This window comes from Piliocolobus tephrosceles, chromosome 3 (genome assembly GCF_002776525.5).
Source record: "Piliocolobus tephrosceles isolate RC106 chromosome 3, ASM277652v3, whole genome shotgun sequence".
Lineage (NCBI taxonomy): Eukaryota > Metazoa > Chordata > Mammalia > Primates > Cercopithecidae > Piliocolobus > Piliocolobus tephrosceles.
The window spans coordinates 123534471-123551038 of NC_045436.1; the positions used below are offsets into that span (position 1 = coordinate 123534471).

General features: G+C 34.1%; 1 protein-coding gene across 4 annotated transcripts in view; it reads left to right on the forward strand.

Annotated features, from left to right (window-relative positions):
* Window positions 1-16568, forward strand: part of EPHA5 (EPH receptor A5) — a 351284-nt gene that overhangs the window by 63700 nt on the left and 271016 nt on the right. For all 4 annotated transcript variants that reach the window (XM_023232142.1, XM_023232144.1, XM_023232143.1 and 1 more), the window contains exon 3: window positions 6358-7021. In XM_023232142.1, the coding sequence (XP_023087910.1) occupies window positions 6358-7021 (664 nt within the window). The remainder of the gene's footprint in view (window positions 1-6357; window positions 7022-16568) is intronic.

A 16568-nucleotide genomic window follows, 5' to 3' on the forward strand; every position in this document is an offset into this window, starting at 1 on the left:
TTTTTTTTTTTTAAGGCGTCTTGCCCTGTCGCCCAGGCTGGAGTGAAGTGGTGCAATCTCAGCTCACTGCAAGCTCCACCTCGTGGGTTCACGCCATTCTCCTGCCTTAACCTCCTGAGTAGCTGGGACTACAGGAGCCCACCATCACGCCAGGCTAATTTTTTGTATTTTTAGTAGAGACAGGGTTTCACTCTGTTAGCCGGGATGGTCTCTATCTCCTGCCCTCGTGATCCACCCTCTTCAGCCTCCTGAAGTGTTGGGATTACAGGCGCCAGGCACTTTCTAAAATCATAAAGTGGTATTGCTTTTTTTTTTTTTTTTTTAACATATACTTTAAGATCTGGGATACATGCGCAGAACATGTAGGTTTGTTACACAGGTGTACACGTGCCATGGTGGTTTGCTGCACCCATGAACCCATCATCTACATTAGGTATTTTTCCTAATGCTATCCCTCCCCTAGCCGCCTACCCCCTGGCTTCATCCATGTCCCTGCAAAGGACATGAACTCATCCTTTTTTATGGCTGCATAGTATTCCATGGTGTATATATGTGACAATTTCTTTATCCAGTCTATCATTGATGGGCATTTGGGATACTTCCATGTCTTTGCTATTGTGATCAGTGCTGCAGTAAACATGTGTGTGCATGTGTCTTTATAGCAAAATGATTTATAATCCTTTGGATATATACCCAATATTGGGATTGCTGGGTCAATTGGTATTTCTGGTTGTAGATCCTTGAGGAATTGCCAGTGTCTTCCACAATGGTTGAACTAATTTACAATTCCACCAACAGTGTAAAAGTGTTTCTATTTCTCCACACCCTCTCCAGCATCTGTTGTTTCCTGACTTTTTAATGGTCGCCATTCTAAGTGGCATGAGATGGTATTTCTTTATGGTTTTGATTTGCATTTCTCTAATGACAAGTGATGATGAGCTTTTTTTCATATATTTGTTGGCTGCATAAATGTCTTCTTTTGAGAAATGTCTGTTCATATCTGTTGCCCACTTTTTGATGTTTTTTGTTTGTTTGCTTTTGTATTTTTTGGGGGGTAGGTTCTGGATATTAGCTTTTTGTCAAATGGATAGATTGCAAAAATTTTCTCCCATTCTGCAGGTTGCCTGCCTGTTCACTCCGATAATAGCTTTTTTTTTTTTTGCTGTGCATAAACTCTTTAGTTTAATTATATCTCATTTGTCAATTTAGGCTTTTGTTGCCATTGATTTTGGTGTTTTAGTTATGAATTCTTTGCTCATGCCTATGTCCTGAATGGTATCGCCTAGATTTTCTTCTAGGGTTTTTATGATTTTCAGTCTTAGGTTTACATCTTTTTAAAAAACATCAGTGAATAGTTATTTGAAATCAGGATACCTTCAGTAAAGTTAGCAAAACAGTATGTGTGAAACAAAACATACCACACACATTTGCACAATGCAAATCACAATAAATGGTATATAAAAATATTTTAATGAAATTTAAAACCTATAATTTACTTAGCTTTGAGGAACTTGAGAAGATATTATATTTAAAAAATGTGACTCAAAGCATGAAGAACAGCTTTCCATGTATGTAAAGAGGCAGTTATTTGATAAACAAGGTCTTCCAAGAAAGTTATGCTTTGGTTATGTCAGAGTAAAGCTGCAGGCAATTGATTCCTTGCCAGATTTTTATGTCGTTCTGCAAAGGAAAGTCCTAAGATGGTCCTAACATTATTTGACTGAAATATGAAATATGTCCACAGTTCCTTGAACTGATGTGCTATATTTCGGGCTTTTGATTTACACAGAATGGTGAAGAAGGCTACCGAGTAACAAAATAAAAACTTATTTTGAAATCATAGGCTCACAAATAAAATAAACTAAGTTATCAGTTATAATTAGTGAAATGTAATGCTAGTGAAAATCATTCAACAGGTTAATAGGTAAAACTAAGCTCATAAAAATTGTATCAATAATGGAAATAAGACACTGTCTTTAAATAAATACTTAGTGGTTTTAATTAAATATTGCTAAGCTATTTTTTTAATCTGCTTTCATAAACCTTTCTAATTTGCTCTTATAAAATTCTGATGATTTACAAAGAAGAAAATGTATTTTCTTGTTTTAAAGATAGCGCAAAACATTTAACTATTTATTCACTATGTTTGAATTATTTCAAATTAGTGGGATCTCTGAATTGAGAAGTCATATGTATATGTTTGATACTAACTCACTCATTTAAAAATATATATCAAGTGCCCTACTCTGCCCTGTTGCATCAGACTGTAAGATATAGTCAATGATAAGAAAATCATGCATGCTTCTCCCTTATATTGGGGTTGAGTATTAAAATATATAGCAAAAGAAAAAAAAAGACTTATTTATAGTTACATGATATCTGGAAAAAATGTTGAGTAGCAATTAGCAATGAATCAAGGAATCCCATGCACAAATCCACACTTTGAGGCAGAGACATGCTGACAAGAAGACAAAGGAAGATATGGGCAGAGGAGATGCCCAGGTGGTCAGCTTGGTCTTGTGTGAGCTTAAGTAAATCCTTTTTTAAATCTGGTCTTCAATTTCTTATTTCTAAAATGAACAACAGGGCTGGCTCTTTTAAGGCCCTTCCTGATGTTCTTTATTGAATATTAGATGCCTAGGATAGAGAGTTTTCATTCTCATTACAGATTTGCATAGTTGGTATGCCAGAGATTGGATCTCAGCTTATATGTCTAGATATTATAAGAGCTGGGACTAAAACTAGGGCTTCAGGCTTGTATTTTTCTTCTATACAAGACCAATACAGTGGCATTTTTTTTTTCAAGTGTCTACTCCAAAGCTTCTTACCACTGCATCTTAGCCTCAGTAGTGACTCTCAATATAGAATCAAGATAAATAGAAATATAATCATGAAAACAGAACTAGATAATGGGCACCCCTAATAACTTGAAAGGTTAAAATTGTCTTCATTCACATGATGCTTTCTACTGTGAATTTGGGGACATAATGTAAGAGGGATTTCTGGTCCAGTCCATGTGTCATGAGTCAGTATTTTCAAGTTCTTCATGAAAAAATGGGGGGTCTGGAAATGAGAGCAATGCCAACAGGGTAGGAAGCAGCAGGAGCTTGATACCAGAAGGCCAAGAGAGCAATGAGAGGCAGGTGGGAAGAAACTAGTTCCTAACGGCTTGGGTGGGAAAAATTTGTAACTCCATGATACACATATGGTTATGAAAGTACGTTCTTTCCTCCCCTGACCCTTCTCTGATGAATGTGGCTGATGTGAGATGCCTGGCCAGCAATGGGTTTAGAATGCAACTGACATGGAATTTTCAGAGCCCTGAGGGAAAAGGAGTAACCCTAGGAATCTGGGAGATAAATCAAGTGAACCCAAGCTGTGTAACCAGTTATTTATTCTTAACGGGAAAGAATGGGCAATAAGGAGGAAATAAACATAGGGAAATGAATGGGCTCAGGGGATGGCGTTGGATAACTGCTAGACCTAAAGAGCAGAGCTCCAGCCATCATATCGCATTCAGCCATCCATGCTTCCAAAATATCCAGGCTCACCACTTCCAGTAATCAAAGGATCAGCAAATATTTTTATTAAATCATGAAGTCATGGAAAATCCAAGAAAACTGAACAGAAAATATTGATTCCTATCAGTGCCTTTTATTAAGTTACTGTAATATCCTGTACATGACATTTGTAAAAGTGTCTAGGAATACATCTGCCACATTCTAAAGATCTTGGTGAGTGTTATTTCTTTCTCTTCACTCTCTTTTTTTTTTTTTTTTTCATATTTGATTTTTGCTGAGGACAGCAAGATATTCTCTTCATATTAAAGGGGAAAGAAAGCTTAGAAAAATTCAAAGTTTTATTTCAAATAGCTAGCCTAAAATAAATAAAATATTCCTGTCCATTTCTTAGTATATGTGTCTCAATGACAGCAGATATTGGAGATGGATATATTACCCGTGTTATTCTCTGAATGACTTATGGCCATAATTATTTAAATTAAACTAATTCTATTTGCTCACTAGAAATATAAAATGTGAGTTATCATTTATATTTTGGGTACTTGAGAAGAAAAATAAATAAAATCTCACCATGACAGTTTCTGAATTCAAAGAAAATTATAGTTTCCCTCTTCTTAATTGAGAATATTCAGAGAAACAAGATGCTTATGCACATACTTTGAAATTATCACCTGAAGCAATAACTATTAAGCTGTCTTGTCAAGTGCTGCTTGGCTTGCATTTTTAATAATATTTGTGGTACTCTGGACTTTGTACAGACAAAGGCTGAATTGCTTGGCTTATCATCTTGAAAGATCCTGTTATTCTGCTTGCTTTTACTTGCTAGGAGGATCCTACTAGAATATACTGTCCAGAAATAGGTCATCAATAAGTGATTCAAGGCAAAATAAAAAATATATATATGTACACAAACATACACACATATATATACATATATATATTTGTGTTTTGTATCTGAACATTATCATAAAACAAATATTTAAAACAGAAATAAGGTAGCATTTTTATTTTCTTTTTATAGAGAAGAGATTTTTGATATTATCTTTCATTTTACTAATTCAAAAAATATATATTTAGTTAATATTGTTACAGTAAATTGATACTTCTTACCATTTTATTTGATTAGTTGACTTTTTTTTTGTATGTGTGAAATATAGATCATAATATTTGGTGCCATTTATAATATAAAAAGATTGATGCTTAAATCACATTGGAAATAAAATGTAAGTAGTTTAATGATGGAGTGCTGCAATAGAAAGCTGGTTTAGAAAATCAGGAGCTAAGTAGAGCTTACATACATTTTGAGAGAGGATAAAAATGAAATTGAGTGAAAGAACTGAGTCTTTAGGTAATAACATAATATGGAAATTGTTTGGCAAGATAAAATCTTCATGTGTCTCTCTTGTGAATTTAAGAAGCTCAACAGTTTTACCTCATTAGCACCTTTTGCTTATGTCTGTCTGATGTGGCAGCTAGATTTCAAGAGGAGCTATCTGATGTATAAGATTTATTTGCGTCCTTTGTGCCTCTGCATTTTTCACATCTTTGCTTTTAGAACAGAATCAAGAAATAATGCTATATTTAATTTCACGTCTAAGAAATGAGTGTCTATATAGTTTTTTAATCTACAATACTTAATGTCTGAAATCACACATTCTGGATTTTTTGAAAGTCAGTATGGTTTCATTGTACTTTGTGTTTCAGTGGTATTTAAAGACTTAAAATTAGATACCATTTTTGTACACACAAATTTTTTACAGGTTTCAGAAATTCCTTAAATTATAATTGCGTCTTTATTGAAAAATAAGAATTTGGCTCTGTACTGTTCAGGGAATGGTTATGGTACATCGAGATTCTCAAAACTGGAGTATTTTACTAGGAAAGAGATAGTTTTAGAACTCTTCCAAAGAATATTTTGGAAGCTATGTAAATTGTACTTAATTTTTTTTTTACATCCTGTAAATCTTCAGAACTCTTAAGGCCACTATGAATAAAATAATGCCTTGATAAGAAAGAATTAATGGGGTCCCAACATATCACAAGAAGTTAGTTAGTATTTAAAATGACGAGGTTATCCATATTCTTAATCTGTAATTTTTAATCTTTCTTTTGTATCTGTCTCAGTGTTTATATATGCAGATAAATCTATGAATTAATATTTAGCTAGCCAATTTGTGAGAGTCCTGAATAAATGGGTTCAGTGAAATCAAGATCTATTATTAATTGTAAATGAATGGATTTTCTTTCAACTTTTATTCCATTGATGTGTTATTTGTGACATGACAGATTTAAATAAATGACTGTATTTTTATGTTACATTTTTCTCCCTACTTTTTCAAATTTGTGGTCCTTTTTTCCCTTATTTCATTTTTTTAATTGCATTTCTTGTGTTGTTCTTAAATTTTTTCTACTCTATTTATGTATATGCTGAACTTTATTCAAAATATACATATTTTTCTTTCTTTGCTTCATTTTGTTAGCCTCACCCACATTTAAATTTCTTTTATGTGACTCCTCCCCCCTACCCTGGGGCATAAATTTCTTTTACATGACTCCTCCCCCCTGCCCTGGGGCATATTCATATGTGTTTGTCTTAAGAGTTATGATGGAAACGAAGAATGATAATTTCTTAATTTACTTTTAATTTAAAAATGACCATAAAAACTTTGTGATTCTCTTCTCCCAATACTTTATATCCAGTTCCTTCTGTAAATACCACATACTGAGGATACGAAATTTCTGTATCTCAATTAGTTTTCTTTTACAATTTTTGCTGTAGTTCCCGGTTATTTTCTATTTTTTGAATTTTTTTATCTTTCTGTTTTATATTGTACAGTGGGAAGAGATTGGTGAAGTGGATGAAAATTATGCCCCTATCCACACATACCAAGTATGCAAAGTGATGGAACAGAATCAGAATAACTGGCTTTTGACCAGTTGGATCTCCAATGAAGGTGCTTCCAGAATCTTCATAGAACTCAAATTTACCCTGCGAGACTGCAACAGCCTTCCTGGAGGACTGGGGACCTGTAAGGAAACCTTTAACATGTATTACTTTGAGTCAGATGATCAGAATGGGAGAAACATCAAGGAAAACCAGTACATCAAAATTGATACCATTGCTGCCGATGAGAGCTTTACAGAACTTGATCTTGGTGACCGTGTTATGAAACTGAATACAGAGGTCAGAGATGTAGGACCTCTAAGCAAAAAGGGATTTTATCTTGCTTTTCAAGATGTTGGTGCTTGCATTGCTCTGGTTTCTGTGCGTGTATACTATAAAAAATGCCCTTCTGTGGTACGACACTTGGCTGTCTTCCCTGACACCATCACTGGAGCCGATTCTTCCCAATTGCTCGAAGTGTCAGGCTCCTGTGTCAACCATTCTGTGACCGATGAACCTCCCAAAATGCACTGCAGCGCCGAAGGGGAGTGGCTGGTGCCCATCGGGAAATGCATGTGCAAGGCAGGATATGAAGAGAAAAATGGCACCTGTCAAGGTAAGAGTTTGCCTCCGGATCTGCAGGGGCTGTCTGCTTCAGTTGGATCATGTATATGTATTTCCTCCAATGATTATGAGCAAATGACCTTTTACTTTGCTAATTTATGGAGATTATTTCTCTCAAGTTTGATTTTTCTCTTTTCAGAATTTTGAAATTTCTGGCAACCGTGAAAGATTTAATGTAATGTTTTATTGGATATACATAATTAATACTCAGAGGATGTCTGACTTGCAGTGTAATATTTCATATTCACTTTGCTTTTAGAAATTTTATTTTTGAAAAACTCAAACCAAGGGACTACTAACCTTCATTGTATAATTATTGTCTGCTGCTTCTATTTTCTCTCTATGAACTTGTCTTCTACTCTTTATTTGCTGTATCAAATTTAAATGCAAAATCTTTGATTAGACTTGTTTTGGCATGTTTTTAACTGCCTTTTAAAAATTCTTCAGAAAAAAAGTTCAGCCATATGAACTTTACAGCAAAACATTTGTAAACTGAGAGGATTAGTTTACTGAGTTGTTTACATATGATTGCAATTACGTGCTTGCTTTTTAAAAATTGCAGATATTTTTAAATGCATAATAAGCAGTGCCCCACAAAAATAACTATTTGAAGATAGAACCCATACAAAAGGTCATTTTAAAGCAATTTGCCCTTGGGGATTTTTTTTTTTTTCTGTTTTTATTTTTCTTTTAAATTGAAACTTGATCATGCATGCTTCTGTCTTCATTTGAAAATGCCCTCATTTTGCCCACAGTGTGGTGAGTTGGCCATTTAAACTGGAAATTTGTCAATGGCTTTCTGGAACAAGGGAGTATTTTATATCAAAGCAAAGAGCAGTTTATGGGAAAGAAAGCAAGCATTTTTTTAAATTTAAATTACTTGCCCTCATGATCCTGAACTTGTTTTCATCATGATGTGAGTGTACTAAATAGGTAATGAAAGTTGATGAGTATTAACTGAGGGAACTTTGGATGCTGAGCAGCCCCTTGGTCCTACCTGGTAGTTTCAGGTGCATTTATTTTTCCTAAGTCCACTCTATTACATGAATCAGACTTCCTCATTTGTTCATGCTTGACTATAGATTGATTATCGATCCAGGGAAACAAAACTAGGGAAATTACCTGTAAATTATAATAACTTTGGTTAATTAATTCTCTCCAGAAACACATTGCACTTCACTTGAAATTCCTTTTTCAGCACCAGTTTCTATTTTGTATCTTTGAAATACCATCTACTATTCATTCTATTGTTTTTCCATGCAAGCTACAACTTTCTACACTTGATTTTATATCTACACAAGCACATCTGAAAGTTTTGTTAAATCAAAATTATGTTTCTAAAATGCTTATAAGCTTACTGGGGAAATGAATCATAATTTCTTCAGGATTGGAATTAAAGAAATGTTTGAATATTAGTTTTTTATTTTTGAGCAATCTTATTGGTTTAAGGTGAGGTTTTATGTAATTAAAGGATCAAAAGCAGGAGTTATAAGCAATCCACTGAAAATATTTCTGTCTAAAATGTTGTAAATACAAATCTTATTAATTGTTTCTAAAAATGTGTTTATTAGTATTATAAAACAACATAATCTATTTGGTTGGTTGTTTCTATCATTTTAGAGAATATGTGATCACTTAGTTCAGACCACCATGACCTTTGTCTTTATTTTGATTGACAGATTACATGAGAGACCTCTCTCCATGTTTTGAGGATGCATTTTGATTGTTGATGAGATTAAAACATTCTGCTGGTGATAGTCACAAAAATCTTGGGAAGCAGCGTTCTGACAGAATGCAATGCTGTCTTAGTGCAAGTGTTAGCAACATCTTTTCTTTCTCTTTTCATGTTCTTCTCTTAATAATTGAAAAGTAGACCCTTAATTGAGGGACAGTGGATTAACTGGAGACATTTCATTGTAGGAAACTTTACTTAACTGGACTCTGTCTTAATTCATGCATTTATCTTCCTCCCCTGGTAGTAGGAGTAGTGGTTTGCAGAGTTGATGCAAAAAGTTTACTACACAGCCCAGAGAATGTTTCACACATGCAGTCTGTATGATTAATGCCTGTTGGTATTTTACTATGTACCAATGGTATGTGATGGCACTCTAGGAAGAATTTCAAGTGTTTATTCTATACATAAATGATTTAATGACTGATTGAATGAATAAGTAAATCTTGAGGGTTTGCTTTGGAGAACTAAAGCATCATAGATATTGTTGAGACATTTCTATCTATACACAATAAGTACATGTAAGTGTGTGTGTGTGTGTGTGTGTGTGCTGTAAAATGCCACCATGACTCTAGCTCATTTTACAATGTTAACCTGCTAGTCTCAAACCTCTGAGTGGGGATCTTGATGATTTGGAACTATCCTTCTAAATAAGCCAGAAATTTAGGGATCATTTTTCTCATCTCTTTCCTACTCGCTATCCAGTTCCAATCCATCACAAAATGTTTATAGAAATTACCAGTCAACTTTCTCTTTAAATTATCTACTTCTCTCTACTTCCTTTTTCCTTCAATATAGAGGTAAACCTTGTTGAAACTTTGTTTTCAAATTTAATGAATGACTTTATATATAGTTTTGGTTTTTTAACCATATGAATATATCACCTATAACAAATGCAAACATTTGTTTCTTACACCCATCCCACCCCTGGAACCTCCCCTCTACACACACACATACACACACACACACACACACACACACACACACACACACACTCTTTATACACTTCAGTGGTCTCCTTTAAGACAAAGTTTTTTCATTAAGAGGCTGTATGGTTTTGCTCCAGTTATCTTTCATGACTCATCTTAAATTTTGCTTTCTCCCCTTCCCTATGCACTAGCCAAGCTAGCTTTTTCCAGTTTCTCAAAGACAATTTGCTCATTTTCACTACTTGTTGTTTTAAGAATATATTCTCTTCCATGAATTATTCTTGTATCTAACATACACTAATCCTTCAGATGTGTGCTCCGGTATCCCTTGTACAGAGAAGATGCCCCAATCAATCAAGGCTAAATCAAGCATCACTGTTTACTCATATGTCTTTCCTTCATAGAACCATTTAGAACTATTATTTTACATCTATTTGCATACTTCTTATCTGTTTAATTATTTTTTCTATTCCTGTTAGTCTACATACTCCTTGATGGCAGGAATAGCAGGAGACTGTGTACTCCTTAACCTAAGGGATGAGAAAGAAGTCAAAAAGCAAAAGAGAAGGACAATTAATTCAAAAGAGAGTAAAGAAAAACTGCAAAGGTGTAAAAGAATACTGTGTTATTCTGTGTTAAATACCACATTGTGTTGATTTATTTTACCTTTGTATTATCTGTAAAATATCTCCTTGGTCTGAAAATTGATGGATATTAAGTCTTTTAGCTTAATCATTTCTTAGTTCTAAGACTCTCAGGCCAAATTTCACATTCAAGGTATTAAGTCATATGTGATTGGTACTTCACATATTAGCTATTAGAGAAGACAATTTATTGAACTTTACAGAGCACAGAACATCACATATTTAAATATAATATGGCCATATTACATGATGACATTTAATTATTCAGTTTCTTAGTAACCAAACTATATTAGAATTTAATTAAAAATAATTATATTATTGAGAAGCTAAAGTTTGAATATGTCTGTGGCAATGATTTCCATATGTTAATATTTCTTAGTCTGTGCTGGCAGGTGACTGAGTACTTGCTGTCATATCATGCTTATGTGACTTGTTATATGTGCTTTACGTGATGGAGTTGACACACGGCCTTTTACAAACTAAACCTTCAAGATTCAGAATGCTAGGCAGCTCATTAACATATGGCCTCAATCCGGATGACCAACCAGTGAGTCTGGAGTCCTGGTCAATTTAGCAATTTGTGGTCTGTCATCTTCATATAACTTCCTCTCGTTTAACTTTCTTTAAGAGAAATAGACTACCTCACCCATAATAATCTGGTTTTGACGAGGTAACAAAATACTCATTTCTATTGTATGAACTTAAAATATAGTGTACATTTATTTTTGTAAGTCTTACTTATATGTCTAAATTTTCTATAATAAACCAATTTAAGTCTACAGATTTCTTACTTGGAAGTCTTTTTTTTTATTATTTTCAGAAACAAATAATGTCTCAAATCCATTTATCCCAGTATGTTTCCCCACTTGTTATTTATTATTATTTCTGATGAAATTCATGCTATTTTTTCCCCTAAGACTCATGTGAGACTTTTTTTTTTAGTAGAAAAATGGTTAGCAAAAACACGTTTTAGAAGTTTCTGCCTTTTATTGAAGTGAATGTTTTTGACAGAAGTAATTGAGTTCACATGAATCAAATGTTGCCTGCTGCGTTCTCTTGTGATTATGTTGCTGACTTACTCAGATGCAAGGCAAGACCACTAATCTTCATCAGTTGCTGGTGGAATGAAGTAGTAATTTGAAATTAGCCCTAGATAATTATAGTTTCACTTATATCAAATGGAGGAAAGAGATTCAGATTGTGGGTCACTGCCAAAACCAGTCAGAGTGAAGAAGGTATACAGTACATGCTAAAATACAGGATAAGGAGGGTTACACATCAAGGGCTGTGGAGAAAAAGTACTTATTAATTGTCCAACTGGGAGATGATTGCACAGCAAGGAAAATGTAGTGAAAATACCCAATTCAAGAAAGAGCCTTGATTCAGAAACAGTACATTTACAGCAGGGAGTAGAATGTTGATCATTCGTACTTCTGGTGCATATTTATGATTGAAACAAAATTGGCTGAAAATATAGTATATTAGGTGTTCATGTAATTACGCATTAGAGAGCCTAGTTATTTTTTATTAGGCACATTACCAAAAAACATCAAACACCAAAGGGGTTGAACTTATCGTTCTGTTTAGTATGTTATTATACGTAACAAAAGGAACCTATTTTAATTTCAAAATTTGAACAAATGATGGCAATTACAGAAGTACAGAATATCAACGGTGCCCGTGTGAGATGTGTCGGTGAGTGTGTGTGTGTGTGTGTGTTCTGCTTTGGTGAGGAACAACCAAGGCAATTAAGTAGCCAAATCATTTCACCCACTTACAAACATTACATAAGAGAGTAATTCAAATAGTCTTTTTTTCCCCCTATTTTAACTGCTCCCTGGCCTACTTTTAGATTCGTTCTAATAAAATTTTAGAGAGTATTCTGGAATTTTTGTTGTTGTTGTTTGTCCGTTTTTGTTTGTTTGTTTTTTCTAAATCGAGGTTTTTCAACACTGAAGCTATCGATATTTTGGGCCAGATAATTTTTGCTGGTGGGGAGGGCGATGTTGTCTTGTTCGTTGTAGACTATTTAGCAGCTTTCTTGGGTTCTACCCTCTAGATGCAGTAGGACACCCCACTCCCCAGTTTGACAGTCAAAAATGTGTCTAGATATTTCCAAATATTCCCTGGGGGCAAAATCACTCCCATTGGAGAACCACTAACCCAAATACTTCTTCCCTCCCCAAATGAACACACATGCCACTGACACAAAATATGTTTGTAGATATGTTTACGGACTGGATATCTTTGCAAAATTGAACGTTTTCCTTTAAATTTGGGAGAATGAAGGAGATGTACATGTTTAAATGTGACTAATTGAATTTGAATATGGTGGGAAATATGCTGCTTGTAAGAGGCAGCATACCCTAGTAGTTTAAACACATGAGTTCTGAGTAAAAATGAATAGAATCTCATTCCATCTCTGCCATCTACCAACCCTATATCCCCATGCAAATTGCCAAATCTCTCTGTGCTTTGCTTTCCTCATCTCTAACTAGCTCGTAAAAATCTTGTGAAATGTTATATAAAAATTACTTGGCACACTACCTAGCACACTGTATTTATTCAATTAAGATTATTTATTTTAGCTGTCATTAAAAATAAAATGTATTTATAGGCATATGTGTCTTCCTTATAAAATAAAGTATAGCTACAGGTTATAAAATTATCTAGTTTTCTCTAAGTACGTAGTATATTCCTGAGCAATTTAATTTATCAAATAATAATGCTACATTTTTCTATTGGGTAAATAAAACTATGTAAGTTTTACAGAACTTCCTTTATAAAATTTTTGTTAGAAGTACAAAACTGAAAAATTTGCTATCTGGGTAGACATTATCACTCATTCTATAAGTTGTTATTGTAGTAGGCACTCTATCTAGCCTTTACAATTCCTGTATCCTAGGAATGTTGACATATATGCATACAAACATGCATATAGACTCACATCTACAGTTAAAATTTATGAAATTTTCTAATGGCTGTGTGGGTGAAGTGTGGTATTTTAGATAGGGAAATAAGAAAATGTGGCCGGGCGTGGTGGCTCAAGCCTGTAATCCCAGCACTTTGGGAGGCCGAGACGGGAGGATCACGAGGTCAGGAGTTCGAGACCATCCTGGCTAACACGGTGAAACCCCGTCTCTACTAAAAAATACAAAAAACTAGCCGGGCGAGGTGACTGGCGCCTGTAGTCCCAGCTACTCGGGAGGCTGAGGCAGGAGAATGGCATAAACCCGGGAGGCGGAGCTTGCAGTGAGCTGAGATCTGGCCACTGCACTCCAGCCCGGGCGACAGAGCGAGACTCCATCTCAAAAAAAAAAAAAAAAAAAAAAGTTTTGTTTTGTTTTCTGAAATGGTGGCATTTAACATAGAAATGAGGGGGGAAAAACTGTGGAAAATATGGGAAACAGTGCAGCTAACAGAGGGAGCTTCCAGTGCAGAAATCTATTTTAATACGTTAATTTTATGTATTTATCATTTCTTTCTAAAATTACACTTTCAAAAATGTATTTGCTTATTAAAATCTGAGAAATAAAAGACCTGATGATTCCTGAACTTACCAGCTAAAATATGATGTTTTTACACATTTATTATTATCTTACAGACAGAAACCTCCTAATAAATATCTAGGGTCAAATGCATGCATATCAAACATGAAACAATCCAGTTTATTTATGCGTGGTGTTGGTGGATGGTTATTTGTAAATTATTATACCCGTTGAAAGTATAAAACCCATTTTTTTTTTTTTTTCTTAAAGAACTCGTTTCATTGGTTGGACAATGGTTAATGACTAGTGACTCTTCTGCTCTATGTGGATGGACAAATACGGGGACTTGGCAATGAAAGAAAAGACATAGAAGAACCAAATATCTTGTGATTTATTTCTGGTCAAACTTTTAAATCTGGTTTACACTCCTACTTTCTCCCTCATAAAATAAATTATACTAGTGAAAGTCTTGAGGTTGTATATATTTTTAGTTTAGAATAAATGTAACAGGCAAATGCTATACCTCATATTTGCAGTAACAATAATAACTACTTTGTAAATTTCACTTTGGGCAGGTTTCTAGGATGTTTTATATGATGATGACATGTTCCATATTGTTACTGTGCAAATGGATCTTAACATTAATGGACTTGAGTTTCATCATGGTTATATGGATGGAGAATTAATGATTATATTTTATGTTGAAATGTCTCATACTTGTGTAAATACCTCTTAATAATAAACATTTATTAAAATAATATGCACTGGATAAGCTCCTTTTATTATAATGCATTTTTATAAAATGATAACTCTCAGGAAAAGATTTTAATGATAAAGACCTCACAAAAAGCTTTATATATTTAAAATTTACAACATTTAAATGTTCCAGGACACCAAAAAATAATCCCTTTGTTTTATTGTTTGCTTATTTTCTTGTTATTCAGATACCAGCAAAAGAACTTACATAAAGTCTGATAACATAAAACAGAACCGCTCTCTTGGGAAAAGTGTGTACAGAGAAATTTGATGGTGAAAACTTTGAGTGTGATTTAGGAAATATTTCAGTATCAGTTCTCAGATTCTTGAGAACTAATAGTTCAAAACAGGAATGCAAAGTATAAGAAACAAAGTAGCCAACACTTGCATAAAATCATTCAATAGACTCCAAACATTAAAATTGATCTCTGAAAGCATCACGAGGTATTTGTGTGCGTAGCAGATTAACGGCACAGGACTTAAAAGTGATGCCGGCCTCCGCTCAAATCTCACTCTAGCATTTGGTAAATACGTAACTGTGATCAAGTTACAAAACCAGATTGAGTCCTGCTTTCTTCCTCTGTGAAATATTAAATGTTATAATCTTCACCTGTAAAGTGTTCTTGTAGCTTCAAGTAATGTCTGCCTATTTAGAAATGGTACATGGACCGGCAGCATTGACATCACCTGGGAATTTTTTAGAAAGGAAGAATCTCAGCCTTACCCTAGAATGTCAAATCTGAATCTACATTTTAGCACATTCCTTGGTGATTTCTATGTACACTCAAGTTTAAGAAGTACTTTTGCAGTGAATGTGTTTTTCTTTTTTATTTCACAGATTGGGATACTTTAGGTACAGATAAATTAGGATCATGTTAGTATATAAGGTCAAGAACAGTAATTTATTTATCTTAGTCCCTTGTATATATGTAATAATAGTACGGTATCAATGTTTTTAGAGCCATTGTGCATTAGTTAAATGTTATTTCCCCCCTCAAAATGCTCAATATCTTTTATCATATATATGGTAATTATTTAATTTTTGATAGTATTAGAACTAATACCACTTCTTTCTGATAATTGCATTATGACTTAAGAGTTACATATTTACTATCATTTCTCTATCCCATTATCATAAATAGGCAATATTTGGCCAATTAGAGGAAAAGTCAAACAACAGAAAAGTAGAGAAGAAAGTAGAGATGCATCCATGTTCAAATGAGTTCAATTTATAAATTAGTTGTTTGTTGATTTTGCCCCCTTTTGGGATGCTTGGCTTTTTCTTACTGACCTAGAGGGGTTTCTCACATGATTTGGCATTTCCTCTTACTGATGTGCATTATTGGGACCAAATTTTATCTAATTATTCTGTGCTCAACATTTAAAGTGCAACACAATCATTTTAAACAGCATTGTTGTTGACCATACCAAGGAGAAATTCTGATATCAGGGTATGGTGCTAGCCAGAAGTTCAATATTTTTAAAAATGTTTCTTAGTTGATTGTTACATGAAACCAGGGTTGACATGTGTTGTACGATTTGAAATTCATGTGTGTTTGGCTTTTGGTGATTAATACGAATTTGTACCCCAAAACCTCACCCAGAGAAGGCCACTGATTTTGATTCTTGAAGGAAGGTTGTGCTTTCTTCTTCCCATTTGAAGGTTATCAGATAACAGCGTCTTTGCGCTTTCCTTGTGCACATGGGCACTTTTCATTTCATTTCTTTTATTTTCTTTTTTCTGTCTTTCTTTTTTTTTTTTATTTTTATTTTTATTTTATTTTTTTTAACTCGGAGTCCTCTTGAAGATGTAGCCAGCTTTTCAAAGTTTCAGATTTTCTGAAGATCTCTCCACTTGGTACAAGGCTATGGCCTTTTCTCTTGGATTCTGGGACATTAAATTTCAAGTTGCCTTATTTCCCAGAGCCTGCTCATGCCACTGAGCTTGCAGGGCCACCTAGGATATGCTCTGGTACTCACCACTCTAGGC